The sequence below is a fragment of the Lampetra planeri genome, chromosome 8 (genome assembly GCF_965212315.1).
Source record: "Lampetra planeri chromosome 8, kcLamPlan1.2.h2, whole genome shotgun sequence".
Classification (NCBI taxonomy): domain Eukaryota; kingdom Metazoa; phylum Chordata; class Hyperoartia; order Petromyzontiformes; family Petromyzontidae; genus Lampetra; species Lampetra planeri.
Genome location: NC_136114.1, coordinates 10854870 through 10882345, shown reverse-complemented (window position 1 = coordinate 10882345; position 27476 = coordinate 10854870). Strand labels below are relative to the sequence as shown.

Sequence of the window (27476 nt, the reverse complement as noted above, 5' to 3'; positions counted from 1 at the left end):
GCCTTTGTGTGTATATATCCGTGGCGCATGTTACACAATGAGGTTGCCACAAAGCCGCTCCCAGAGTAAGAGACGCTCGCACGCACAAAGCGGTCCCAACGCTGTACACGAGACCCACTTGCGTCACTTGGAATTTGGACCCGGGCAGCAGCGCACAATGGGACCGACAGCACTTGCGAATTGTGTTTTTGTTTCGTTTACATCCACCGTGGAATGTGTGTCGGAGATGGCGCACCTGGGTAACACCACCACCCCCACTCCCACGTCTTACAGGTTTTGTCGATAGCAAGAGGGAGTTTTGGGGGCAAGTGATATTGAGCAGCTCTTAAGACAATACCAAGGCAAAGATTTCCCCCCCAACTCCCCCCATAGTCTTAAGAGACTGTTGGGGCAAGTGCTGTTAGCGAGTAGCAACCTATGAAGGCCGGCACGGCAGACGAGGGAGGTGGGTGATCGGCATGACGCGCGGCCGCCTTTGTCTTCCCAGTGCTGATGTTGTATACACACTGCACCAAGTACACATTGACTGGGGGGGTGGGGGGGGGGCTTGGACTGGTTCAAATGTGTATCGCCAATGCCAATGTTGGGCTGTGAGCTGCAATCGAACTCGTGTCGCTGGGTGTGTAGCGCAGTGCGCTAACCACCGCACAACGACCGATCCCCACTATTAAGACATCACACAAGAAGACGCATGCTTTTAAAACTAAAAAAAGAAATACTTTTAATGTACATATACATCATTGGAGTACATAGGGACAAAAACAAAACATTAAAAACTATGTTGAAATATTTATTAAACGACACCTCTATATAACATCCAGACGAACGTGGCGGCTTGTTTTATACGTTTAAAAAAAATTGGAGTAACTAAATTAAATCCTACACGTACCACGAAAAGCGATCACAAATTCTAATGCTCACAAAAGTAATCATTTCACGTGAAGTACAAATGTAACGAGACCGTGGGGAATTACAGTTGGACCACAAGTAATGAAATGTGTGCAGACCGCATGAAATGTTAAGCACGGTTCAGAGATATCTATCAAAAGAAAAGTACCAACGTTTCTCGGCAGTCGACTCAACAGCATCCGTGAACATAAATAACTGAAGCCGAACCTGATGTTGACTAGGTATGTAATTATTCACCCCCCCCACCTCTCCCTCCCCCTTCCCCCAAACCTCCAGCAACTTGATGAATTGTCAGGAATCCGTTTCACAATTCAATTCAAGAATAGATTGTTCTCGTTTGTACTGTTTTGTTTGCCCCATTAGTCTAACTTTAACAATGGTACACATCACTTGCACGTCATAAATGCTAGATAGATGGTTTTCACACACGAGTCAATGCTTGTGTTGAGCTTAATACAGTATTCTCTCGTTAGTCATTAATTTGCTATCCGCGATTTTGGCTATCTGCACATTGAAACTCTACACGACTGCATCGCAGAGAGAGATAAAGAAAGTGATGAGATGATTCAGTGATGAGCGATAAAGTGATGAGAGAGAATGCAATGCGAGAAAGTGATAAGATAAAGTTAAGATGTGTTTTCGTCGGCCAATATCATCCGCAAATATATTCACGAGCACCTCCGGAAAGTATCCCTCGTGAATAGCGAGGGGATACTGTAATCGATATTAATCGGTGAAGAGTTGCAAACCTACATGTCTAAAGAATGAACGTTTTGAAACTCATCTTGAACCACACAAGAGGCCAGGAGCTCTAGACGAGCCTATACCCACTCCGTACACGTTTTTGCGGTTGCGCTGGAAAATAGCGATCTAGCGTGTCGCTCCGCACGATGTCCGAGGTTTCTGTTCATTTGCCGACAAGCTTCTTTCCGGAACTTAATTCCCCGAAGAAGCTTCCAGCACGTTGAGCGAAATGTCGTAACACCGTGCCGAACACGACGTGCCAAATTCTAGATTTGAAGCTTTCGTGACTGCAAGGATTCATATTCTTAGGTTTTTTCGGTAAAGTCACGTAGGTAAAAAAAATTAAAATTAATAAAAGTAAAATAAAATACAAATAAAAAAAGCCTCCAAAACGTCGTGATTTTTTATTTTATTTTACTTTTATTAATTTTCTTTTTTTTTACCTACGTGACTTTACCGAAAAAAACCTAAGAATACGACGTGCCAAAACACCACATCGGAGAGCCCAAACCCCCCCCCCCCCGCCGCCGCCACGCACGTGGTCATCGGGAACGGGGGAACGGGGCCACGCGACGTCACGGCGCTTCGCCGGATCCCACGTGCAGCGCCGACATGCCGTCGGCGACCTGCTGATCCTCCGCCTTCTTCCTTGGCGTCTCCCTGGGAGCCTTCTGCGGTGGGAATGCGCCCAGCCCCCGGTGCGAGCTCATCGCCACATCCTTGTGCCCTGCAGGAGGACAGAAATTCGCGGCATGTTAGCAGTTGTTGGCCAAAGTCCATAAGTTAACAATAAGTCACTTGATATCTAACTGTTACATATCCAAGCTTGACCAAATTAACTGCCCACAAAGAGTGTAGTTGTTTGTGTAAAGTACAAGTATCCTTTTTTTGTATTTAGATGTTCACGTATCCGACCTTTGTTGCATATCCCCAGCGGGTCAGATATGTGACGTTTTACTGTATTAACCCATGAGAGCCTCACCGAGTCTCAAACCTCCTTTCTTTTGTCTCCTATTTTTGTTCATATTTGAATGTATGAATGTATGCTGAATTTATTTCGCACCGTACGTAGCCAACCGTTCTAATCGGAGGTGTGGTGGAAGGACAACAAACTAAACATTTCTACGAGAGGGCAATGCTCAAACATCCCTACAGATAGCTCGCTGCAGAGATAGGTCTTTACATTAAACTTTTTGTAATAAATATGAATCCGGTACGTAATGTAAAAAGATAAAACATTTACGGGTCTTGACGGGGAGGATATAATAGAATGTGATGCTTTAGTGGCCACAAATTTTTTATTTTATTTCACATTCAAAGCAGTGCAGCTCTTTTATACAAATTATACCGAACCATACAGGGCAATCCATTTTGAATAGATACCTCAGCTAAACCAATAAAGATACACCATAGGGAAAAAAAAATTTCAAATCCTCTTCACCAATCTCACACTCTCAATAAAATGTTAACCTTCTTAAGTGCAACCCGCCTTTTGAGTGTGAAAAAACCGAGAGGGTCATTGGATATCAGCGGAGCATCTATAAATAGATCACCACCATGCGACAGAGAGGAAGAGTACGTCCACCGGGGAGACGGAGCGATGAAATCAACGTACGACCACGATGGGGTGGCCTCGGCAGATTGGCGAGGCCATCATCCAGCAGTGGATTGACCGTGGTTAACGACGACGATGATGATGATGATGAATAAACTGGTGGGATTCATCTTCTTGGTTCTTTCGGTAAAGTCACGTAGAAGGAAAATAATAAAATAATAAAAATAAACCAATCAAATAATTCTCACGACGTTTCGGCCACAACGCGAGCAGCCGTCCTCAGGTGGAGAACAGGTCTGTCGAGAAGACAGAGAGTCGAGAAGACAGAGTCTCGACAGACCTGTTCTCCACCTGAGGACGGCTGCTTGCGTTGTGGCCGAAACGTCGTGAGAATGATTTTATTATGTTTTATTTTTATTATTTTATTACTTTCATTCTACCTGACTTTACCGAAAGAACCAAGAAGATGAATCCCTGCAGTCACGAAAGCTTTAAATCGAAATTTTATTATGTTTTATTTTTATTATTTATTATTTCCATTCTACCTGACTTTACCGAAAGAAGCAACAAGATGAATCCCTGCAGTCACGAAAGAAGCTTTAAATCGAAACTGGTGGGACTCCACGGCCACTCACCCGGCTGGATGGGGCGTAGAAGCCCGATCTGGCGTTCCTGCTCCATCACGCGCTCCCGCCAGCTCTTGGCATTGCCGCGAGCATTCTCCAGCCGCGTGGAGGCCAGCTGAAAAACCACAACCCCCCCCCCCACCCCCCCGAACGCCATGGTTAATGGCAATATTTGCTTTCAGATGAGGACACACCAAAATAGCTTCAATGCTACACTCTGGCTTGATAAATAAAGCAACCTAAATGGCATTGATGAGACTAATGGGTTCCTAATAAAGGTGTAAAGAAAACCCTCATCAGTGCATCTTTAATTGCTGTGCAAATGATGTCGGCTGGGTATCTGCTGTAACTGTGTTCATTCCTTGATTTGAGTAAATTCCCTTCAGTATAATATAAGCTTGAAAAGTATAAATTAGATTGGCAAGAGTACATTTTGCTATTTAAAAATGATATTGGCAAGAGTACATTTTGCTATTTTTTACCTAAAGATCTTGTCTCTTGTATCGTCTAAGTGTGGAGAATGAATGTACATTCTATTGCATGTCAAGCGCTCTGAGATTTCCCTACGAATGTGAAGCGCTCTGTATAAATGAAGATTGATCGATTACATTCCTGTAAGGACACACCAAACACAGCAGCACACCTACAATTGCTACAAAAAAAACCTGTGGTTATGTACATCTTTTCTGCAATTATGCTAAAGTTGTCATGCCATTCGATGAAGAAATGTAAATTCGGAACTCAGAGAACAGTGGATAACTCCATATTAGAGAATGGTCTGCAGAAGGATACACTCTAGAACTACGTCTCAGATTCTGTCAAATGATCCTTATCCACTCTTAATAGTGCTATACTTTGTACCATGTGCAAAGACACTTTCATTCTCAGAGCTTGTATATTTGCCAAATTTCGTGAAAACCCAAATATGTTTTTTTATAGTCATTGTCAGTGGTTCTTTGCTTTACCTTTCCTGCAGTCTTTACACCCGTTTGGCTCTCAACCGTAATTTTTTTTTATAATGTTAATAAATACATATGGTTTGATTAAACAAAGTAGTTGTACTTACGTGCCCGTACTTAATTTGTGTTTCGATGATTTACCTCCTAAAAAAATGTGGCCATGTCTCGCACCTCCAGAAAGAGCATCTTGCACGCCCAGGGGGTGCGTGCACCCCAGATTAAGAACCACTGGACATTGGTAACCTGGCTGAGACAGGTGGCTGAAACCCAAATTAAATTCCCGGAGCAGTGCCCCTCAGAGCACCGCCCGCCCATTGAGCCACCCGGCCCACTTCCAAGGTGGTCTGTTTCATAAACCGCTTTTACGAATCGCTTCAAGGTGGCTAAAATCCACTTCGGATTCAGTCAGAAGCCTATTTCCCGAGCAGAGCCCATTGAGCTACGCAGCGCTCGTTTCCAGGGTGCGACTCGGGCCAGGAGACAACAGCGGCGTCTGAAGTCAGACAAAAGCGGCGACTGGCAGCTAAATCGCCTTGGGAGGGCGCGGGGAATCGGTGCGAGCGACGGCACGCACCTCGTACTTCTCCACGGCTTCGCGTCGGTCTTGCTCCAGCTGCTCCAGATGCACGACCACCGAGCGTAGCGCCAGCTCCGTGTCGTTGCGCTCCTGCTCGAGCACCCGCCGCTCCTCGCGCGCCTCCACGATGAGCTGCGTCTGCTCCTGCCTCAGCTGCTCCAGCTCACGCCGCTTCAACCCCTCCTCCTCGAGCAGCCTGTGTGCAGGTGTTCATGCGTCTATTTCAAAAGCTGCCCTGGTCGGCAATACGACGACCCGCGCGTGCGGGCAACGCGACGATCGCCACGCTGCCGGTTACGCGATCGCCATCCGCCGGACCTGGCCTGGTGCAATCGCGCCTGTTCCTGCTCCAGCTTGGCACGTTTCTCCACCTCCAGCGCGGCGCACAGCTGGTCGTACATCTCCTCCAGCTCGCGGATGCGCCTCTGGTAGTAATGCGATTCGGCCGTCTTCTGCGCGATCTGCTCCTCCATGTCGACGCGCGCCTGTTCGTACGAGAGATGGGGGTGGGGGGGGGAGGGCCAGCGTTGGTTTCGTCACTCGTCACCCCACCGTAGGAAAGAAGGGGATTGTTGTGGCTCCGTACCGCTCCGTGCACAATGGGGAGTTGTTTCTTTTCTCTCCATAGCTATGGCCAAGTCATTGAGAACAGCAGCTGAGATGCACACTTGAATTTCTCACTAAAGTCCATTCATTTTCACTATTACTTAAACACACATCAACTCGTGGCAATTTAATATATGTCCATGGACATTTGCATGAACATGTACAGCCTGTTTGTCAATCCACCACCCATGAGGGCCTCCCCATGCCCTGTAGGTCGTGGGGGATATTTGACCATATTTCACCACGTCAGTACAGGGTGGCGACTGTGGGGTGCATCGACGTTAGATCATGGTACAGTATAACAAATCATTTCACTGTACTGTCCTCTGCTGACAACGCAGTCCCACAGCAGCCTATGCGACTCCTGTTTTGTACATGGTGGTTGCCGATGCAAAACATTATCCAGGCCAAATCCGGCTTAGCTGCAGGGATTATGTGAACCAATCGCATACAACTAATGCAAATAACTGATTCTGTATCGTAAGCCAAGAATTGCTGTATCATTACTCGGCATATAACAATTCACCCTCGCAACGATTTGTGATCCTAGGGGGTCATGGTTAAATTTAGGAATCTCCTTTTGTTGTTTTATATTTATCATCTCATTTACATTGTTTCTTACTTGTCTGGTTTCTACCATATACTGTTTTATTTATCAATCATTAGCCTAAAGGCAACAGCTGCACATCACTTGCATATAATTTGTAAAAAAAAAATCGAAAAGATTTCATTCTCACAAGCACAGCTCTGCCGCACGCATTGCAAGCGTAAAACTTCATTCAACCAACAAATCGACGCATCAATACATGTCTGCTGTCTCTTCTAGCACGGCGCTGGCAACTCTATGATGTATGTTGAACTTCTTTTGCACAATACGTAGCCAACCGTGCTTATCGGAGGTACAGGGGAAGGACAACAAACTAAACACAAAAAGCAGTTCTAAAGAAATTCGTTTTCAATCTAGATGATGATTTAAAAGTGCATAGCTCCCAGTGGCTTCTTAATATCAGAAGGAAGAGCGTTCCAGACGGCCACAGAAGCGACGCGCGATGCTGTGACCACCGTCTTTGTTCGATAACTGCCACGGGCAGAGCGAGGCCGTGAATTAAGTGAACGGCACAAACCAGTTTCTCGCGCTCCAGCTCCCGCTTGAAGTGCTCCTGCATCTCCTCTTGCGAGCGCATCCGCTTGCTCTCCGCCTGCGTCGCACGCTCCTCCGCCTCTAGTCGCTCCTGCCACCCGTCGCGCACGCGCGTGGCGGTATGGATTTAGTCCGTGTTTTTAAAAATGTTGTTTAAGCATGTACGTTGAACGTCTTTCGCACCGTACATTTTCCAACCGTGCTCATTGGAGGCGCGAAAATGTCTCATCATCGACAACAGCCTGCAACTCCTTCCGTCTTAGTCTGTGGATTTCACCGAGCCTAATTGGTTCCTTGCAGTTAAGAAATATCAGTGTGAGGGGCATGCGATTTTTACCCCCGCAACATCATCAGATCAACCAATCGGTGAACTAAGTAAACATTTGTTATATACACATACTGTACAATCAATTACCTATATGGACTTCCTCCGTACACTGCCATCATCTATAATGATGTTCATAAAATCCCTTTAAGTGACCTATTATCCACGGTAGCGGCAATGTAAGGAGACCCTTGCAGAGACGGAAGCGACTTAGTTCACAAAAATTAGCAACACATTGTTGCCAGGTCGAAAATATTCCCCCTTTGAGTACCTGAAAAATTTGGCTAAGATGCTTAAAGTGATACATAAATATCGTTTGAGGGCCATCGTGGAGCACCAGGCCTCAAATCTGCTGTGGGCCGTTGTGAGATGACGTCAAGGGCCGTAGGTTTCACAACCCCTTCAACAAGCGAGGCCGCCCCCCCCCCCCCCCGTTGCGGCACTATGAGGTCCCCCTCCACCTGCTCAAGTCGCATCAGCTCGCGCTGCCTGTTCTCCTGCTGCTGCTGCATGCGGTACAGCTCCTCGCGCTCCGCTTGCTTGTAGGCACGCTCCTCGTGCCGCCGCTGCCTTTGCTCATGCGCCACCGAGCGCTTGCCCTCCTGCTGCATCCGCATGGTGAGCTGGATCACTGCGGGTGGCATCCGACGCACGTCCGAAAATTAAGAGGTCAGCTGTGAATATTGGCGTAGCACGGTTAGCATTACTCTCCCGTACAATTGTTTCCACATCTTTGTAGTCCGGCGTGCCTGGGCATACCCGGCTCATGGGCCGTGGTGCTATTGCACAGCCTGCACACTCAATAGTTCCGAAACTTGCTTTGAGTCATTGAAAACATTGGTCCAGAAGACAAAAAGGCTGCTGCACTGCTATGTCATTTCATTTATGTTTTTCACAGTTAGACAGAAACTCCGAAATAAATTGTTGTTTTGATAATGAGTAGAGTTAGCGTTCCCTTGTTTATTTACCTCTGAAGTATCTAAAGTCAAGTCAAGTACATCTTCTTGGTTCTTTCGGTAAAGTCACGTAGAAGGGAAATAATAAAATAATAAAAATAAAACGTAACTAAATAATTCTCACGACGTTTCGGCCACAACGCAAGCAGCCGTCCTCAGGTGAAGAACAGGTCTGTCGGAAAGACAGCATCTGAATCACAAACCTATTCTTCACCTGATGACGGCTGCTTGCGTTGTGGCCGAAACGTCGTGAGAATTATTTTATTATGTTTTATTTTTATTATTTTATTATTTCCCTTCTACGTGACTTTACCGAAAGAACCAAGAAGATGAATCCCTGCAGTCATAAAAGCTTTAAATCGAAATTCAAGTCAAGTATTTTCATTTAAATTATTTATTTGGATATTTTTTTTTCATGTTGTACCTGCAAGCCACTCTTGTCGCCTGCGAGCATCCTCGACCCCAACGTCAAAAGATTTGTCCGGGCACTTGATGACAAAAAAACATCTCCTTCCATCTCGTTCTGGGAGGACCTAAAAAAACCCCACAAACACAAAGGAAGTGCACTGTAAGCAATACTACCACAGTACACGGGTGTTTATTTTACATCGTTTTCAAGGTGGCAAAAAAGTAAAAAAACACATTGAGATAAAAACAGCAAAGGAATTTTTTTTTAACAAAGTTCAGCACAGACTGACTAGATGGACTGTTTCATTTCTACTGTGTTCAACAACCACCACACTATACTGTGTTCAACCTCCGCACTGTCGGTCAAATTACATTTCCTCTTCTTTCCTCGCACGACTCGAATTTTGAACTCCCTCCAATCATCTCTTTTCTCGAGTTCTCAGAACCTTACTAATTTTAAGAAACATGTCATCGTTTTTGAGCAAAGTGTTTTGGACCTTTGCTCAGAAACTACAATTTAAAAAAAACACTTGACCAGTAGCCATATCTGCACCACAAAAGGTATGCTGCTGCTGCTGCCTGCTGCACATTTTATTTTGTATTACCTTAAAGCAACTGGGCAGTTCAACCTCTATAGGCACCAGTCCTTCCCCTTTGGGCCCCATTCCTTCCTGGTAAGGCCCTGCCTCTTTCTCTTTGGGCTCTGCTCCTTTCCTTTTTAGGCCCTGCCCCTTCTTTGAGCCCCGCCTCACTCTGCTTAGGCTCCTCCCCTCCCCAGACACAGGATTGGACTTGTGGTTGGTGTTGTGAAAGGGTGAGGGGGGGGGGGCAGTGTCTGTATGCAGCAGAAGGCAGTGGTGGGCGAGGATAGAAGAGGTTGGAATGGGGTGGGCTTCGTGATGACCAGCTAAATTCCCTCTCCCAGCGGTACATTCGTAGATTAGGCAGGGTTGTGTTTTATGTCAGCGTGTTGCCATTACCTCGACAGAGCAGCCCTTTTCTAGGACGACCTCCCCTTTCTTGTCCTTCATGTCCTCGGCAGTATAGTAAGACAGGATATTGTTCCGCAGTATGAACCACCGCTCGTTCCAGTTCTTCCTCTTGTGCCCCTTCTTAAACAAGTAACCCTTGATGGAAACGGACACAGGATGCAACATGTTTAAACGTGCTGGACTGTGAACATATAAGTGTACTTTTATTTTACTCTATAAACACCTTCATTTGCTTAGGTGCAGCCAAGGGGAAACCACAAAAAAATTGGAACATGTGAACAAATTAAACTGCGGTGGTATAACGTGAATTAGTGTGCTGAAAATAACAAGGGATGGATTCAAGAGGGATGCGCGTATGGATAGATCCTTCACAAAGCTTCCCCTTTGACCAGCTCACATATGGCACGCAAAAATTGTTCCAAACATTTTTGTGTTTAAAGTCAAAGACGAATGTGGTTATGTGGCTCAGAGGCCAGAGCACTGTGGCCAACGCTGCTCAGTTCCTGCGGTCAAAACCAGGCATTCACCGGTTATTAAACAGAGTCAAGTATACGAAGAATTTATGGTCTCAACCTATTCGTTATTACTGCATCAATAAAATAAGCATTGTATTAACTACATAGCTATGAATTCAGCGTGATAGCATGCCAGTTCATCTTAATAACAATATTACAACAACAAAAAAGGCAGCACCTTTTTGGTGATGTTAAGGACCAGCTCGTTGTAAACATCATCTATCGCCAAGGCGAGGGAGGGGAAGTCGAGACCAGCTGGCAGGGGGCTCTGAAAGAGGCGGATGAACTGCCAGGCTGAGATGCCGGACTCTTCCAGGGTCTCATTCTTGCCGACCAATTCTTCGAAGTCCTGCGACCTCCAGTCCAGCCCAATAGCTTCTGCCAGCTTCTTCATCAGGTAGTCCACCTAGTTGCATAGGAGCGGGAGAATCGACAGGGTCCTTCCTTAACTGCGCATACACAATCACCTGCGTGTGGAGCTCCGAGTAGACGGGGAGCAACATCGGACATTGTGGCGTCCAACACGTGAGATGACAATACGCTTCCGCAGATATGAAAATATGGGTGAATTAAATCTTTCCTATTGTGCTTTTGCACAAAAGGACCTCAGACTGCAAGTATTTTATTGTTTCATTATCACACACGTTGATTAAAGGGTTTAAGGGGAGGGGGTGTAAAAGATCAGTTGTTATTCTGTTCAGAGTTTGTTGTTGTTGTTGTCGTTGAAATGAACTTATATGTAACCCCATTCCAGTTCTGTAACCTTGCACAAATATTTCTTGCCGCATGCAATCATTCTTCAGTCAACAGATTTTCCATGGGGACAAGATGTTCTCTGGGTTTCAAAAAGAATGTAAAAATATAAACAATGTATTGTGGCAACCGTAGCTTGTGGAACAAACATTCATTTGTGCCAAGAAATACCCTTTCACAAAAATGTCCTTATCCATCATTTATGTGCAGATACACAGTGTAGTGTATTAGACTGACAAAACGTCACAGAAACAGTTCTTAACCTATATAGAAGCAATATTTGCCCATGCTCAACTACGTGCTTATGCTGAATACTCTCCCTCCCACTACCCCATCAAGTGGCATTGCTTGGCACGTTTAAAGTAAAAAGAAAATGGCTTTCGATAGTCCGTGTGCATCTGGGTGCAGATCAGACCATGTTAAAACTGCCACTGAAAATTCGATTAGGAGTATCAGCACATGTGCCAATCAGTTAAAGGGTTTTCTCCACTCCGTCACTTTCCATGGCAACATCACGTGTCGCGCTGAGGCCCGCACAGCGCCCAACCACAGGGAAAGAAAAAAAAACCCTCAGGACTAAGTCAGCAGCACAAAGAGCCTCAGTATAGTGCGACAAAAAACGCATTTACATTTTCCAGTGCTCTTTGTGAATATCGCACATACAAAAATAATTTTCATTCAAGTAATCTTTCTTCCACTATAGTGTGGTTGCATGGGTTGTAAAATTAAATGCTGTAACCTTCGAAACGTAGCTTTTTTTAATTTCAGTGACATATTTAGAAAAAGAGAGAGATGCCTCTAGTGGGTAAAATGGCAAAGTAGGTTGGCGACTTTTCTGTGCCAAGTTTGGGTATGTGTGGGTGTTTTATGCGTGGTCTGGTTTATTACCACGCACGAAAGTAAAGTGACAAAAAGTCAATTAAAAAATCCTTTCTTAATAATAACAGTTTTATTTCATACAGCACCATCCATTCAAATGACGGGCATGTAAAACGACAGACCAGCAATATGATAGCTGCAAAACCACTGCCAACAATTGCCCAAGCTCTGTGATCCTATTGGTCAACTCCAGAATTTCAAACCACTGCTGGATGAAGGCCTTCCTATGCCATCTTAGTCATGATGGTTGTTTGACTTCACCAGCTGTACAGCGCGGATTGGTGAAGGGAAGACCCCAGGAGTGGTTCAGATGTCACTCACCACTCACGTTAACCGAGCACAGGAATCTAACTCAGGTGACCAGGTTGATAGTGCAGTGTGCATACAACTGTGTCATCGCTACGTAACTGTCACTTCATTATGAATCGTTCATTATCCTTTTTTGCGATTCTCATCTTATTTTCACTAAATCTCCATAATATCCGCAGCAAGGCCAAATAACATTTAGGAAAAACATATACTGTATATATAAAAAGAAAAATATTCTATTCTATTCCTGAATGTCTTTTTTTTTCTTTAATCTCTTAAGTGGATATTTGCGGTGTGGCGCGAGCGTGCCCCCGTCCCTCCCACCTCCTCGGCAACGATGACGAGAGGATACGACTCCTCCGACAGGAAGTTGAAGAGGCACCACAGGTGGAAGGCCTGCTTGTCGTCCAGACGGCTATTACGCCGCTCCTCCACGGGGTAATTCTTCTTGGCGCTGATCATCCAGCACACCTCGTCAAACTGGCTTTTGTCGAACGTGTCAGGCTTCACCTAGGAAAGGCCGCGCGGCGTGCAGACAACGTTGCAGTGAGAACAGTGGTCATTTTGTGCAGTAGATGAAATTCGAGATCAAAATATCGTCATGGCCAAAGCTGGTGATGCCTCCACACCCAGGCAATGCTTTTTACCCTCTGCCAGACACAAGTGGGCAATGAGAAATACCAAACATGGTAATTGGCTATATACTGGGCTTAATTGTTCACTTGATATGTTTCATAAATGCTGCTAGGCTGGCTTGGAGTATGGATTATAGGCAAGGAAAGGTACGAAAGAATGCAATTCCCAACTAATGTGAAGCAACCCATGACTTAGCAGGAACAGGTAAGGTGAACCTCAGGCAGCAAGAACGCACATTGAACTGTGCTTCAATTCATTAATGTATTTTAAAAAGGTACCGTGTTCAGCGCCGTTGTTTCCTGTTACATTCTTAACAAGCCGACCATTAAATGCTGTCGAACACAAATGCGCAGTCCCGTTGCGAACAGCGAACACACTGCTGGAATTAGGCCGGTCACGGAGGATTGTTTTTCCACTGCTTGATGACCATGCTGGCCAATGTGGATTGGTGAAGAGTTGGGGGGAGAGACACTAAGACCGGTTTTGGATATAACTCACTACTGATGTCGGCCCACGGTCGGGAATCGAACTCGGCTGACCAATGTCGTAGTACATCTGCAAACTACGGCACTTCCTGCCCCACCCAAAATACCGTTAATAGCACACGTGACATACACAGACCTTTTGTTTGTCAGCAGCTAGGCGAGGGCCTATCGTCATGGGGGTTGTTTGACCACGCGTCACCATGTTAGTCGTTGCGGATTGAAGGCATGGGGGGGCATCGTTCAGTATCACTATTCAATCTTACATAACAAATTAAAATTCATGTTTTTTTATGTTTTCCTCAGAGTTCGCAACAGATACACAATGTTTACAATGCTGAAATGTAGCCGACGCTGCAATATTTTGGGGCAATGCGCAATCAGATACAAACTCACAAAAACTAACGGCTACGTAAAAATCCCACACTACGTGTAGCGGTCAAAGCGATGAATTATTTGCATTTTTTCTTTACCTCCGCTCAATTCAAACGGAGCTCACACTTTATCAGCCAAAGGCACCACACGTGCTTTTTCCATGCTGGGAGTGGAGGAAGATGCAAGATTACACATCTGCGTGTGCCATGCCTCTCTGCGGTGCACTGTGCAGCTGTGAGTTATAGGCAATGTTGATTATTAACGGCGATATGGAATGGAAAACCCACATTTTTTACAAGACACCTGCGGAGTTCCGTGTTGCCACTCCAACACAGATGACACAGCTCGGAACCGTCATGCAATCATTTACACGCGATAGATTAACTGGGGAGAAAAACCCCACAAAAAATGCTGCCACCACAGAAGAAAACTGTATGCCTGATATTCTAAAGCCTGCTGTGTGTAGAAAAGGGTAAGCAGATGCAATTTTTTTAAAAGCCATTTCAAACGTGACATTTGTGCATGACTTGCATGCGTCCTACACCAATAAAAAAACAACCCACGTGCAGGCACAAGAAACCTGAAGTTAAGCATTAGCCTTTGCAGCCATTTCTGTGAAATGCTTTCACAGAAGAAAAAGGTTGATCCACCAGAATCTGTAACACTAAGAGATACGATGCCACTCGGATTTTGCTAGCCATCTAAATTCTGCGGCATCTCACGATTCTGGAAGGAAAACAGTACCTTTTCCCCAGTATCACCATACTCGCAATTTGATTAACTATCACGATTCTGGCTTGGGATTTGAAGCTAGAATTGTTTGTAAATCTAGGAGAGGCTCTTGTATTATATCAAAGGTCATGCTAACCCAATGCATGTAAAATAAATAAATGTAAAATAATCGATGAACACGTACACGACTCGATGCATGTATTATGAAATTTAAAAGAGAAATGTATGCATTGTTTACACCGCCAAATTTCCATATACTCCAGTATCCCATTAAACTGCTTGTATGAATCTATAAGTCAACAGCTGTTATGAGTACTTTGTAATAGGCGACCACATGTTTGGTAATTTATCAATCAACCAGTGTTGTAAATTAAAAAAATGGTATCACCAATATAACTCAAGCTGTGATGTCAATTTCCTTTCCACAAAAATGTTAAGCACACGTGACTGGACATCCCTAGGGGAAGGCGATTTTCCGCATGACCTCTGCAAAAACATTTGCGATGACTAAACCGTAGCTTCCTTCCGTCCCACTGGCGATGTCTGCTGACTAACAAGAAAGATGAGTATGGCACTAGATTTCCCGTTCAATTACATTCAACCAAGACGACTGAAAATAAATATTTCAATGCATTGGGTCTAAAGCCAAGGTCAGCATATAGAATAACATTCACTTTTTATTTTTAAATCAAAAGCAGAGTGGAGCTACATATTCAAACTGAACAAGGATTCACCCAAATTGCCCCTCAATAGCAATTGCCTCCTGCAGGATTTTAGCAGTCGGCATACCCCAACACCGCCTTCCTCTTTATGTGGGTTGATGAAGGGGGGCGTTGGGAGGATTCTCTTGAAAGTGGAATTAATAGTCCAGGCACGTATATGTGGAGAGCTGCTCGCATTTGTGAGCGGTCCAACTGGGCGGTGGGGTCAATCACGAAGCAAAGCAAAAGAAAAGCGTCGCTCTCTGTGCCCGTTTTAACAATTCAACGTTTAGCTGGGCACGAAGCGCCAGAGGTTTGCAACTCCTGCTCTGGGCAAAATAAGGTGAAACTAAAGTGTGGGGAAGAAAAATAAATTTCATGAAGCTGGATTCATGTAGGCCAGAAATCAGGGTTCGCTGAAAAGGCTCCCGAAATGTTGAATATTTAAGCGTAGTAGAATATGGTGTGTGCGCACTACCAATTCTAAGCGCTTTAATATTCTGTTGTATGTGATTCATTGAAACGTATACAAACACAATTTTAAATAATCGGTTATATGTTAAGTATTACTTAAATGTATTCTTTGGGTCTTTCGGTAAAATAACAACCTATCTACGTGACTTTACAGAAAGACCCAAAGAATATGAATTCCTGCAGTCATGAAACTTTAAGTCAAGATTTATTACTTAAATGTGTTGGGTATTACTTGTGTGATTAAACCTTGGAATTAAGCATTCATTATTTGCAGTATGTCAGACATCCCATGTAACGGGAAGGGCTCACGCAACAATTAGTTCAGAATCGAGATGTATTACCGGGCCAGGCAGATGGATCAGCAGTGGAGAAAGCGGCTCGTGATCGCAAGGTTGAAAATTGCTATCCCTCTAGAGTGAATAAAATTAGGACCACTTTGCAGATAAATCAACAGTGATTGTCTGATGAGATAGACTTGGACCCATCACAGAAATGTAGAATTCCCACCACTGCCTCAGGGCTGTACACAGGAGATGAGCACAACCTCAATGCTCATTTCAGTAGGAGATTGCTTTGACTTTTGACCTGCTCTTTACGTTGAACTTATTTTGCACCGTACATAGCCAACCGTGCGGGGGATACAAACAGCATACACCTGCAGGACTCAGGGAGTGGGGGGTGTGTGGGTGGCTCTTACCTTGTCCAGGATGTAGGTGTTGAGGTATGGCATGTATCCATGGCTGGATACAGGGCCCTGGTCGTCGTCTCTGAAGTGCTCCTCCAGCGCCACGGGGTCGTGCGGCACATGCAGCACCGTGCACAGGTTGTGCGACAGCACCTGCGTGGCACAACAACAGCGGTACAGGAGACCGCAACAACACCAGTGCGCATCGCCAGTGCTGGAACACGCTTGAAGCGGACTTCTTTCCCAATTTTGTTTCATCGTAGGGCCTGCAGGTTGGTCCATTAAAAGGGATTCTGCTACGGCGCAATGAACTTGCAATTCCAGAGGTCACCGTGTTCGATTCAATCTCCCGGAGATGTCTGGCCAGCTTTAAAAAGTGGGCCAGATACTCTGTAGAGGGGCTCACTAGAGAGCCCTCCAGTGGAGTCCCTTTCACCTGCAGTGAGCGGCGTGAGCAAGCCATTAGAGGGATGCACATTAACATTTTTACTTTTTGCTGTGGTTCACACCACCGCCTTATGAACCTGGCCACCCAAGTTTGAATCCCGGTCACGGCTAACATCAGTGGCAAGTGGTATCTGAACCAGTCCTGGGTGCCGCCCCCCTACACCAACCGTCACTGAGCAGCGTGATGTATGGTCAAAAAACCCTTATAAGCAACACGGTTGTGGGGAGGCCTGATAGTGGATTCACGATAATTGTCAGAAACATTTGTGGCTCAATTCAAGTATTTGTCAAATATTCTGTTCGGTAGACACGATCCTTCGTGTCTGTTTTGATGCGTTTTTGCCATTTTGTTCAGAACTTGGCCCTTGAAATTTTGGTCAAGTTTAAGCAATTCATACTTACAAGCCAACTGCTGAGAGACACGAAATGACGCCAGGGCTTGTTACATGTCAGTCATTGTGCCTCCCCAAAGTTCAAAGTCTACCATTGCTACCAATCAATAGACGCGTTCTACGTAGTATCATTGGGACAATTTATTTTTTTTATTTTAAAAAATTGGGAGTGTGATAAGATGAACATTGGACCTATGCGAGAATTGCCATTTTAGCACAACAGCACTAAAATTGCAGTTCAATAACGCGGATAAAAGTCCAGGGTAAGCAGCGAATTGTCAAGTTGAGTGATCAATAAACAGACTTAGGAAAGGGGTTTCTGTAATGGCTGCGGAGTGGATATTACAAAAAGCCACTTGTGCAAAAACCTAATCACAAGACGATTGAAAGAAGAACTTCAAGTCATTGTGAGATTTTTACCCTTGGTTTCATTTGTAAAACCTGCCACGGCTATGGGGTTTTGGCACCGATGGACACCGCCGCACGCGGCAGTCAGTGCGACTGCACAACAGGAAAGCTGCTTCTGGTGAACGCAGCCAATTTCAGTACAACGCCTCTCCTATTTCCTCTCCAAGTTTTCCACAACTCCCACCCACTGCCTTCCCACAAAAAGATAAAATGAATCATGAAGCTGGGGGAAAGTCTCTGACGGCCCGTGCGCATTGGGTTTTTGCTTTGCAGGGTGTTACTATAAAAAACCAGTTTTTACAGTCACACATTCTAGAACACACCCTTATCCGAGGCACCAATCATGAAAAGGCAAGACCACAAGGTATAAATCAACACACCGCAGGTTTAAACACATAATTCCACGTCATAAAAACGGCTCCCTTGGCCACCTGCCTGTACACAATTGCTGACTTATCGCAAACTTTACCAAAGGCCCAAAAAATACTTATCGCAAAAGATCGCATGGCAATTTCGTTGACAATATGAATACGTCTAACCTAGGGCAATCATTGAGTGTGAATTTGTTTCAAAACAATTCAAGGAGCAGAATAAGAGCAGGGTAGAGTGTATTCGGAACTTTGAGCATGATAGTGTGGCTTTCATTCAACGTACTTGGGGAGAGCTGTGCAGGTGGGTAGAGTAGTGTCATCATAGGTGTTCGCTAAAAGCACTATGTCCCAACAGTCCGTTGGCTATAGGAGAAAATATTTGCCTTTTGTCTGTTTGCTTAAAAAACCCACCCTCTCACCAGGAAACATTTATCAGTACTGTACTTTGTAATTTTATTATAATTAGTCAGTAAAACAACATGAGGCATACCTTGAACTTGGATGCTGTTCCCACATGCTCAGTCTGGCAATTGTCCCCTTAGATAGCCATCAAATCACAGACCTCCCTCGGGTTGCTCATACCCATCATTATTGATCCGTTCTCAAATCCACGTCTTTAGCTTTCAATTGATGAAATATAAAAATGTCAAGGGATGCCACTTAAATATTTTCGCATAGGTGCGGGGGTTTGGATTAGGCTTAGGAGATAAGGACTGCAGTGCCTAAGACTGCTTTATTCGCCCTGCATCTGTGGGGACAGTAGCCATATTTACATACCTGTCAATCCCTTATCAGCCCCTACCTTATTACAGCCCAATTCAGACCTTATTGGTCACCCCGTGCCCAGATAAATCTCAACGTTCATCCTACAAAGTCCCATCACAAGGGAGAAACACAAATAGACAAATAAAATGTTTGCCTATATTGAAACGGCTGTACGCCGTACGGACCTGAAAACTCAATTTCTCTGTACAAGAATACGTGGTAAACCGTATGGGTTGACAGGTACGTATTTATGTTTGTAACAATATCACAGCGCTGATTGACCAGAACTTGTTTTCTTGCAGTCAAGTGCACTGGTGGGTCAGATAAAAGTACAATGCTCCTCATTTTGCATTTATGATAATCACACGAACCTTTCTATTAAGCCAAAGACAGATTGACAAATAGCCACCACCATCACCACCCTCCATTATTGCTCGGATTGCCATCCATACAGAATGACTGTACCATGGACAGTACATGTTTTTAATATGAAACAAATAATTTGGTAATACTGCGTTTGGCAGCGGTGCAAGATAATAACAACTAAAACTGAACACATTCGTCAAAAACACTTCAAAGGAAAAATATATCAGTCACGTTTCAGGAACTGGCCATTTATAGCAAACAGAGACGCCACAGAGGATGAGAGTCGGAGACTGAACTTTGCAACTTGGGGCCTGAAATAAAAGTTAAAAAATGTTTCCTGATCAACCGTTTTTAAATTGGCCGATGAATAATTGTCTATTATTAACTAATTCAGTAACAGACACACACTTCAATAACCAAACAGTATTTATACATTAACTCATTTTTGTTAAAAAGCTAAATTATAAAATGCTAATGGTATCTTGCGTTTACCAGTTTTCTCCAATGCAGTGGCAGCTACAGTGTTTGCACTTGCTGCAATAAACCAATCTAGATTTGAAGTTTTCGTGACTGCAGGGATCCATACTCTGGCAGCAATAAACCAGATTAGTGGAGGTACATGTAAATCTATGATGATGCTCTTTGGGTTGTTTTTATCGGTGCATCAGTCGATGTGAAGATACACGGTTTGTAACTTCTCCGATTACACGGAACGGTGCCTGATATGTCATTGCCGGCCTTTCGCATCGAGCCGTGTACTAGCAGCTCCCTGAGATTTGCGTTTCTGCGAAACGCACATAGAGCTGGTTTCTGATAAATGGTGGCAGTATTCGTGTCACGTCATGAGATATGACTTTTTTTTTAAATAGCCAGATGTGATTGGTGGTATGTCAGGGATAACTAGCACCCTGTTCTGTGTCTTTCCGTTAACTGGTGGCATAGTTCCTTTATGGTCCCCCTCGATAAGGCGCATTGGAAGGCAACGTCTACCACCTTTAAGAGTTAAAAAAAACTATATTAAAACTATTTTTTATTTTACCAGGCCCACTGAGCTATAAATCTCTTATTCAGAAGCAACCTGGCCACAAATTATAGCTTAATGAAGTGGCTTATCATTCGGAAATGTATAGCAGCCAAATACACTCGAAACGCACGTTTCTAAACGTGGAGGGAAAAACCAGAGGACCACGTGGAGATCATGTAAACGCCAAATGTACAGGCGTCAGGGTCGAGATCGAACCCACGACCTCCTGTATACCAGGCGAGGTCGTTTCTGAGCCAAGGTCTCAACATTAATGTTTACAACTCTTTAAATCGTTTGCGTGATTTTACGTCGTTTTTCAAAACACCTACAGTATTTGTCAGAATATATGATCTTAAAGTACAGTACAACAATTCTGTGGGTGGATCGTTGCCCATGTTGTGTTACATTCATATTTTAAACCCCGAATTATCATGTTTGTGTTGTACATAAACTGCACAGCCATAAAAATACATGGCCAGCCTATTGCAAACATTCGTGAGGTGCACAAAATACAATCCTGACTCTATAAGTGGCTTGAAATTTAACAATTTTAACTGTGCTGTGGCGAGTCATTTAAAATTAATAAAAAAGGGATCTTATTCACAGAAGTGCTTACTTGGACATTATTTTAAGGCATGAGAAGTTTAAGTGTGGCCAATATTAGCCAATAAAGTACCTTAGGGAAATTAAGTTCTTCTAATAATTCATCGGATGTAAAAATTACTATGTCAGCAACTCTTGAGATGGTTCATGATTCCTACATTCATATATATGCCTTTGTTTCTCCAACTAAATTATTTGTACAATATCTGCAAATTTCACTGTGATAAGTGTCATTAAATCTCCATGTGTCTGTTCCATATCCATTATTAACACAGAATACAGAATGGCTGCAAAAAACTGGGCTGAGGATCAATTGGAGCAAACCAAAGGTCATGCACAAGTTCAACAAACAAAAGGGATATATCAGTATAGGATAACACAACAGAATGCAGTATTTTAGATGAAAGTAACACAAATTTGCCTAAAGAACATGTTTAACCAGTGCTTTGACATTGTCCAAAAACATGATCATTAACAAAATAAAATAAAGAATAGCATACAATGCACGCTTGGAATTACACAGAGGCAGAAAGAGGCGGTCCACATGAAAATTGTTTTTCAGAATCGTAAATGGGTGTGCGCGGGGCAGGTCACTAGCAGGGATGATGATGGCCGATGGTCCAAGTACAATGACGAAGTTGCAGCCAAAGAATGGAAACCACCAGAGATGAAAGAAAGGTCCACCCAAGTAGATGGAGCGTGAGTGAAACCAGCTTTGTGTGCAGGTGCCAAGGTAGATAACATCGCGGGTACGTGAGAGATGGCAGTGGCTTGATGATGATGATGATGGCAGTACAGTACTGTAAAACAGTGTCTCTACCGCTAATCTTCTTCTGAGCTGCATTCTTTCACATTGCGAAAAATTTACCGCCCAACGTTTCCAGCAATGGCCCAGGGGCAAGAAGGAACGTTTGAACAGCTATGAAAAAGTATCCAACTGTTGGTTTTATATTGGCAATATATCAATGCCATTCGGTCGTGCTTTTTGTTTTAGGTTTTTCAGTACATTGCCGCAACATGTCGTCAGCAGTGCCGAAGAAGAGTGGACAATATGATACACTGCAAGTGTCAACAAACGTATGAACCTTGTACTGTGGACCCTATGAATACTGCGTGTTACAAGTTAAATACTAAATATCCACGATAACAAAAAAAAGCCCGGCATGTTCTGGAATGTTAAACAACAGATTGGATAACAAAAATATTCTTAATATTTCCATTGGGAGAAAAACAACATTGAGGTTTCGGCCAACTGGCCTTCTTCAGGAAATAGTTTTAGATTATTGGAGGATGTTCATCTGTCCACGTATACTGTAAGACACTCACTGAAAATCTCAATACAGTGTTTCCTCAAGAAAGCCAGTCAACTGAAACGTCGACCCGTTCCTTTTGTGTCGGTCGAAGTTAAAAAATATAATCAACTAAAGTAATATCTTGTGTTACGTGAAGCTATGGGACTTTATGATTTACACATCCGTTATTAACAGTGTTTGACCCCGTGATAAGAGTAACTGATGTTGCCAATGTGCGTTTTAACGAAACCAGAGCGTGTGCCGTGCCAAATTGTACACGTGTACACAGCAAGTTTGCCAATCCGCTGCTGGATAAGGTCCTCGCTGATGCATCACACTCACGCAGCATGGGTTGGCAATGGTGCTGAGCACTGGAGCTCAGAAGTAGAGTACAACAATGGATGTTGCAGCACTGCCCCTCTGCTGCCCACCACGTAGCCCCACGGCCAGCCCTCTATGAATGTTGACGATGTCAGTCTCCCACTATCCAAGCTCTAAACCCCTTGCTTAGCTTTCGAAATGTGACGCATTCCGAATGATTGGGTTCACAGGCGTACTCCACTTACTGCACTGTAATGCACTGGAATTTCGTTTAGGTGTATTTTGTGTCATTATCATATCAGGCTTGAAATCCCACAGCTCCTCAAACTATATTTAACAATGTTATTCCCATTCATAGAAAAACCATTCATTCATCTGCTTGGCACAACCCTCATATGACGACCTGTGATGGCATGGTTATGTCACAAATCTGACTAAGGAGGCATCGAAGAAGTTTGGTTTACTTTTCGGTGGCTCGGGTCTTCATCTTTAACTCCGAACACGTATCACTGCTAGACGTTCGGCAAAGTAGGAATTCCTGTTGTGATATCTGGGGTGGAGGACCCAGGTTCCTACCTCACTACCGACGTTCATCATCATCTCTGTGGCCTCTCTATTTCTCATAAAAGGGCCAGTGCCCAAAAACGTTACCTATTATATATATTCTTTCTCTTTGGTTATTTCGGTAAAGTCACGTAGAAAGAAAACATAAATTGAATAACAGCATACGACGTTTCGATTGCAACACAAGCAATCATCATCAGGCACAAATGAAAGAGAAAACCCAGCAAACCCAGAAATATAATGCAACACAACACAGACAGTCTCTTTCATTTGTGCCTGATGATGATTGCTTGTGTTGCAATCGAAACGTCGTATGTTATAACTTAATAAATGTTTTCTTTCTACGTGACTTTACCAAAACAACCAAAGAGTAATTCCTGCAGTCACGAAAGCTCCAAATCAGGTTATATTCTTCCTCCTAAGGCAGTTTCATTGAAGAGTGTGTTCAGTTGTTGGCTTTTTTTGTGTGCCGTGACCCACTGCCAACGCTGTATCGCCAAGTGATGTTTCATTGTTCATTGATTGATGACCCGGTCAACTCCACCGATTCACTCCAGCCACTCGTTCACCAGCGGTCCCGGAAACATTCTTGTCGCTTCTAGATTTGAAGCTTTCGTGACTGCAAGGATTCATACTCTTAGTTCTTTCGGTAAAGTCACGTAGGTAAAAAATGAAATTAATAAAAATAAAACAATAAAAATCACGACGTTTCGGAGGCAACACAAGTCTCCGTCATCAGGTGGGACCGTCACAGCCAGATTTGCTGCATCAAGTGGGGCAAGGATTCAAGATGTAAGCCCTTAAAAGCAAGTTGAGGGTGGAGGAGAGGGGGGGGGCTCATCAGAATGTGGTAGCCAATGAATGGAATGTATCGCTACTTTCCATGGTTATATTCTGTTCCCGTGAACCTTCACGCATCGATTCCTCCCAGCCACGTTGAGGATTCGCTCTGCCAGACTGTTTCATCCCCATCCGCACTTTCCACCACCACCACCACACAACACTGTAAGGTCACTCACGCGTCTCTTTCTGGCACTTTGCTCGCACTAAACTCGCTTTGAAATTCACCGCCCACGGTCGATGTACCGGCACTCTGATAAAAAATAACCTGCCCACCTCAAGATGCGTGTGAACTCTACTCTATTACCACCACTTTGATGGCACCGTTTGTTCCTGGCCGTTTGACGATTCGGGAATGTGGTGAGCAACTTCCGTGTTTATATATTGTTTATTTTGCCTACATTAAGCTCTGAAGAGCGCAGTTGAACTACTGGAAAGGTTACCGTACTTGCCTCTTATTAATACATAATACAAACTATGTATTAAACATCAAACCACCTCCTTGCCTATGCAGAATGATCGAATGAGACCGCGTGTTATCAAGCTCTGTCACAAAGATCCCCAATTATTTCGTCTTTGGCGGACTGTCGGGGCAAGGGCTGTTTGGCCGGCACCACGACCGGCCGCCTTTGTCTCCCTTCGTGGCGATGTTTACACATCACACCAGGTGCATTGCTCATTTAAGGCCGAGTCTATCTCGAGGAGGCACAGGACCTGTTTAGATATTCGTCACTGATATTGACCGTGAACGGGAATCAAACAGAGTAACCTGGCACGCACCAAAACGCTGATGCAGCCACAGTTTAAGTAAACTCAAATAAACTCCATAATACAAGCTATTTTTGGGTTATATCGCGTAAATATGTAAATGTGTCGTTAAACCCGCCACCACCCGACACAGCCAACTAGCAAGGGTTGTCACGTAAACAGAACGTGGCCAATTCGTCACTAGTACAGCACTAGTGTATAGTAGTGTAGTGTATAGTAGTGTAGTGTATAGTCGTGTAGTGTATAGTCGTGTAGTGTATTGTATTGTGTATAGTAGTATAGTTTATAGTGTAGTGTATAGTGTAGTATACTAGTACAGCACTAGTGTATAGTAGTGTAGTGTATAGTGTAGTGTATAGTCGTGTAGTGTATTGTATTGTGTATAGTAGTATAGTTTATAGTGTAGTATAGTAGTACAGCACTAACCGGTGTGTTGGAGAGCCAAGCCACAACATTTACAATCCGAGTACGACGTTTCGCCAGCAATTACAACCAGCTTCATCAGGCGACAGCCAGATTTGTGGAGACGTCCACGTATTTATGTTCTGTTTACGTGACAACCCTTACTAATTGGCTGTGTCGGGTGGTGGCGGGTTTAACGACACATTATTATATTTACACGATCTAACCCAAAGAAAACTGTATTATGGATGATATTGGTCGCGAAAACCTACGTGTTAAACTCAAATAAACTCATCTTATCATCCGTTACCCGCCACTTTTATTTATCAATCCCAATTATCCGCTGTTCAGTGGAGTAAAATAGCGGATAATAAGCATCTGAGATGAGTCTCCACCCAACAAGTCACCACGAATAGATTAAGAAACTTAAATTTCTATAGAACTGCGTTTTGAGTCCAGTTTGTTGTCCTTACCCCACGGCACATCCGATTAGCACGGTTGGCTACGTACGGTGCGAAAGAAGTCCAACATAAATACAATATCGATTTAAAGCTTTCGTGACTGCAGGGATTCATCTTCTGATGATAAATACAATACACAAGAGGGGGGTGTTTTCTGTTGTTATTTTACTTTTTCATTTCATTTAGTTGGTATAGCCCTGTGAGCCATTCGGCTCTTGAATCGAGTGCAACCGCAACAAACAAAAAACATGAAATATGAAGTGACTATGTGACTATGTGCAAACAGAAAATCCAGGAAAAGACGGCAAGATATTCCACGAAAAGCACCGTACACCAACTTGACTCGGGACCCCGTCTTTATTAACGAAAGAATGGGTCCAAATTAAGTGAAACTATTCAAGATTAACAAGTCGGAATGGGTGGTGGTGGTGGTGGTTTTTGGCCACCAGGGGTACAAGACAATCCCCCAGGAAGTTTGACAACAAAGAAAGAAACAGGAAGTTTATCTCGCGACATTAATCGATTAATTACGTTCCACAAAACGTACACACGCACAGATATAAAACAACAACAACACAACAACAACACCAACAACATGGACTTACACGTGAAGGAAGCCCTTCAAGAGAATTACTTGGGCGACAAAGACCACGGGACAAAGTGCTGTGAGTGATCGCGTTCTTAACCGGGAGCCGTCACTGAACACGATGTCTGTGGCCATCGCCGCTCGCAGTCGCATTTGTCTCTCCCCCCAGTGCTGATATCGTACCCAATCGCAAAAGAAAAGTTCAGCAATTATAAGGCGAAGTTAAAGCAAAGACCGGGTTGTTGGTCGTGGCCGGGAATGGAACCTGTGTGGCTGCTGTATTAGCGGCGCTCTGTGTACACAGAATGCGACATTTCAGCAACAACAACAACAAACAAGGCAAGAGGGATGCCGTGTTAGTTACGAATCGCTTCAACACCGAGGACAACGCTAATCTGTCGCACAGACTTCATCAACATGGCACACGAGGCCTGAATGTATTGACCACAAACTTTCTTTTGCCGACATTAAGCTCTGAAGAGCGCAGTTGAATTACTGGAAAGGTTACCGTACTTGCCTCTTCTTAATAAATAATACAAACGAGGTATTAAACCTCACACCACCTCTTTGCCTATGTAGATTGATCAAATGAGACCGCGTGTTATCAAACTCTGTCACAAAGATACCCGGTTTAGAGAACTCCACCGTGCTCTGCAAACACAAACGCCACTTAGAACAACCACGACGTTACAGACCAACAAAACAATAGTTACCGTACGCCAACCCTTGACCAAAATACACTTAAGAACACCACGAAGTGTACACACAAAGATACCCCCCCCGTCCACACCACGATCTTGTGAGCCATCGTTACAAAAAGTTATCCGTGTCTCTCTCTCTCTCCACTCACCTTCAGCTGAGACTTGGACACCTTGTCATCTTGTGAGCCATCGTTACAAAAAGTTCTCACTCCATCTCTCTCTCTCTCCACTCACCTTCAGCTGAGACTTGGACACCTTTCCACTCTTCTCGGTGTCCAGGGCAGTGAAGGCATGCCACACGGATTTGAGCAGCTCGCTTCTCAACGCCATGCTTCGAGTTAGTGAGACGGGGTTTTTTAATTTTTATTAATTCCCCACTTGCCCCCCACCCTCCGCTTCCAACTCTCCTCCACCACGACTTGGCACTGTGTGGTGTGGCTGGCTGGATCAGTGGCTGGGCTTGTTTCCTTCACGTTTTGTCGCCCTGCCTCTCACTCATTCGCGTGTATCCGCCTCCTCCCCCCCTCTCCTCTCTCCACGGACCACGCTGTACGGCTGTAGCCACACGTGGCTCGGTGACTTTGTCACGGCTGCTTGACGCCAGGAGAGGGGAGGTGGAGCAGGGATAACTTCAGCTACGCCCACCACCACCACCCCCACCATCCCCAAACAACTCATACATTTATTAACGAGTTTATGACATCGCTGGAGCGTGACCTGGTTTTAGAAAAATATAAACGCCTAAGGGGGTTGGCACGACACAATGTTCAACTTTAAACAACGATGCAGTGCCGGATTATCCTCGAAGCAAAAATAGCATATGCTA

The 27476-nt window shown here is 44.3% G+C and overlaps 1 protein-coding gene across 2 annotated transcripts; it reads right to left on the bottom strand.

Moving 5' to 3' along the window:
* Nucleotides 1-704: 704 nt before the first annotated feature.
* Nucleotides 705-27194, bottom strand: LOC144720323 (switch-associated protein 70-like). Of its 2 annotated transcripts, none has more exons than XM_078596991.1 (12): nt 26885-27194; nt 16352-16492; nt 12579-12764; nt 10492-10719; nt 9787-9933; nt 8823-8931; nt 7904-8073; nt 7101-7208; nt 5689-5855; nt 5368-5566; nt 3844-3949; nt 705-2380 (listed from the first exon to the last, which is right to left on the bottom strand). In XM_078596991.1, exons 1-12 carry the CDS (start codon nt 26978-26980, stop codon nt 2229-2231), a joined length of 1809 nt encoding a protein of 602 aa, XP_078453117.1. In that variant the 5' UTR covers nt 26981-27194; the 3' UTR covers nt 705-2228. The 2 variants fall into 2 exon arrangements, with proteins under 2 accessions (XP_078453117.1, XP_078453118.1); XM_078596992.1 differs by having other exon boundaries at nt 26800-26897.
* Between the last annotated feature and the right edge of the window lie 282 nt (nt 27195-27476).

Coding starts and splice junctions, on each gene's coding strand:
- LOC144720323 (XM_078596991.1), bottom strand. CDS start 26,980: ATGGCGTTGAGAAGCGAGCTGCTCAAATCCGTGTGGCATGCCTTCACT. Junction 16,493..26,884: donor TGTCCAAGTCTCAGCTGAAG/GTGAGTGGAGAG, acceptor TGTGCCACGCAG/GTGCTGTCGCACAACCTGTG. Junction 12,765..16,351: donor ACACCTACATCCTGGACAAG/GTAAGAGCCACC, acceptor GGCCTTTCCTAG/GTGAAGCCTGACACGTTCGA.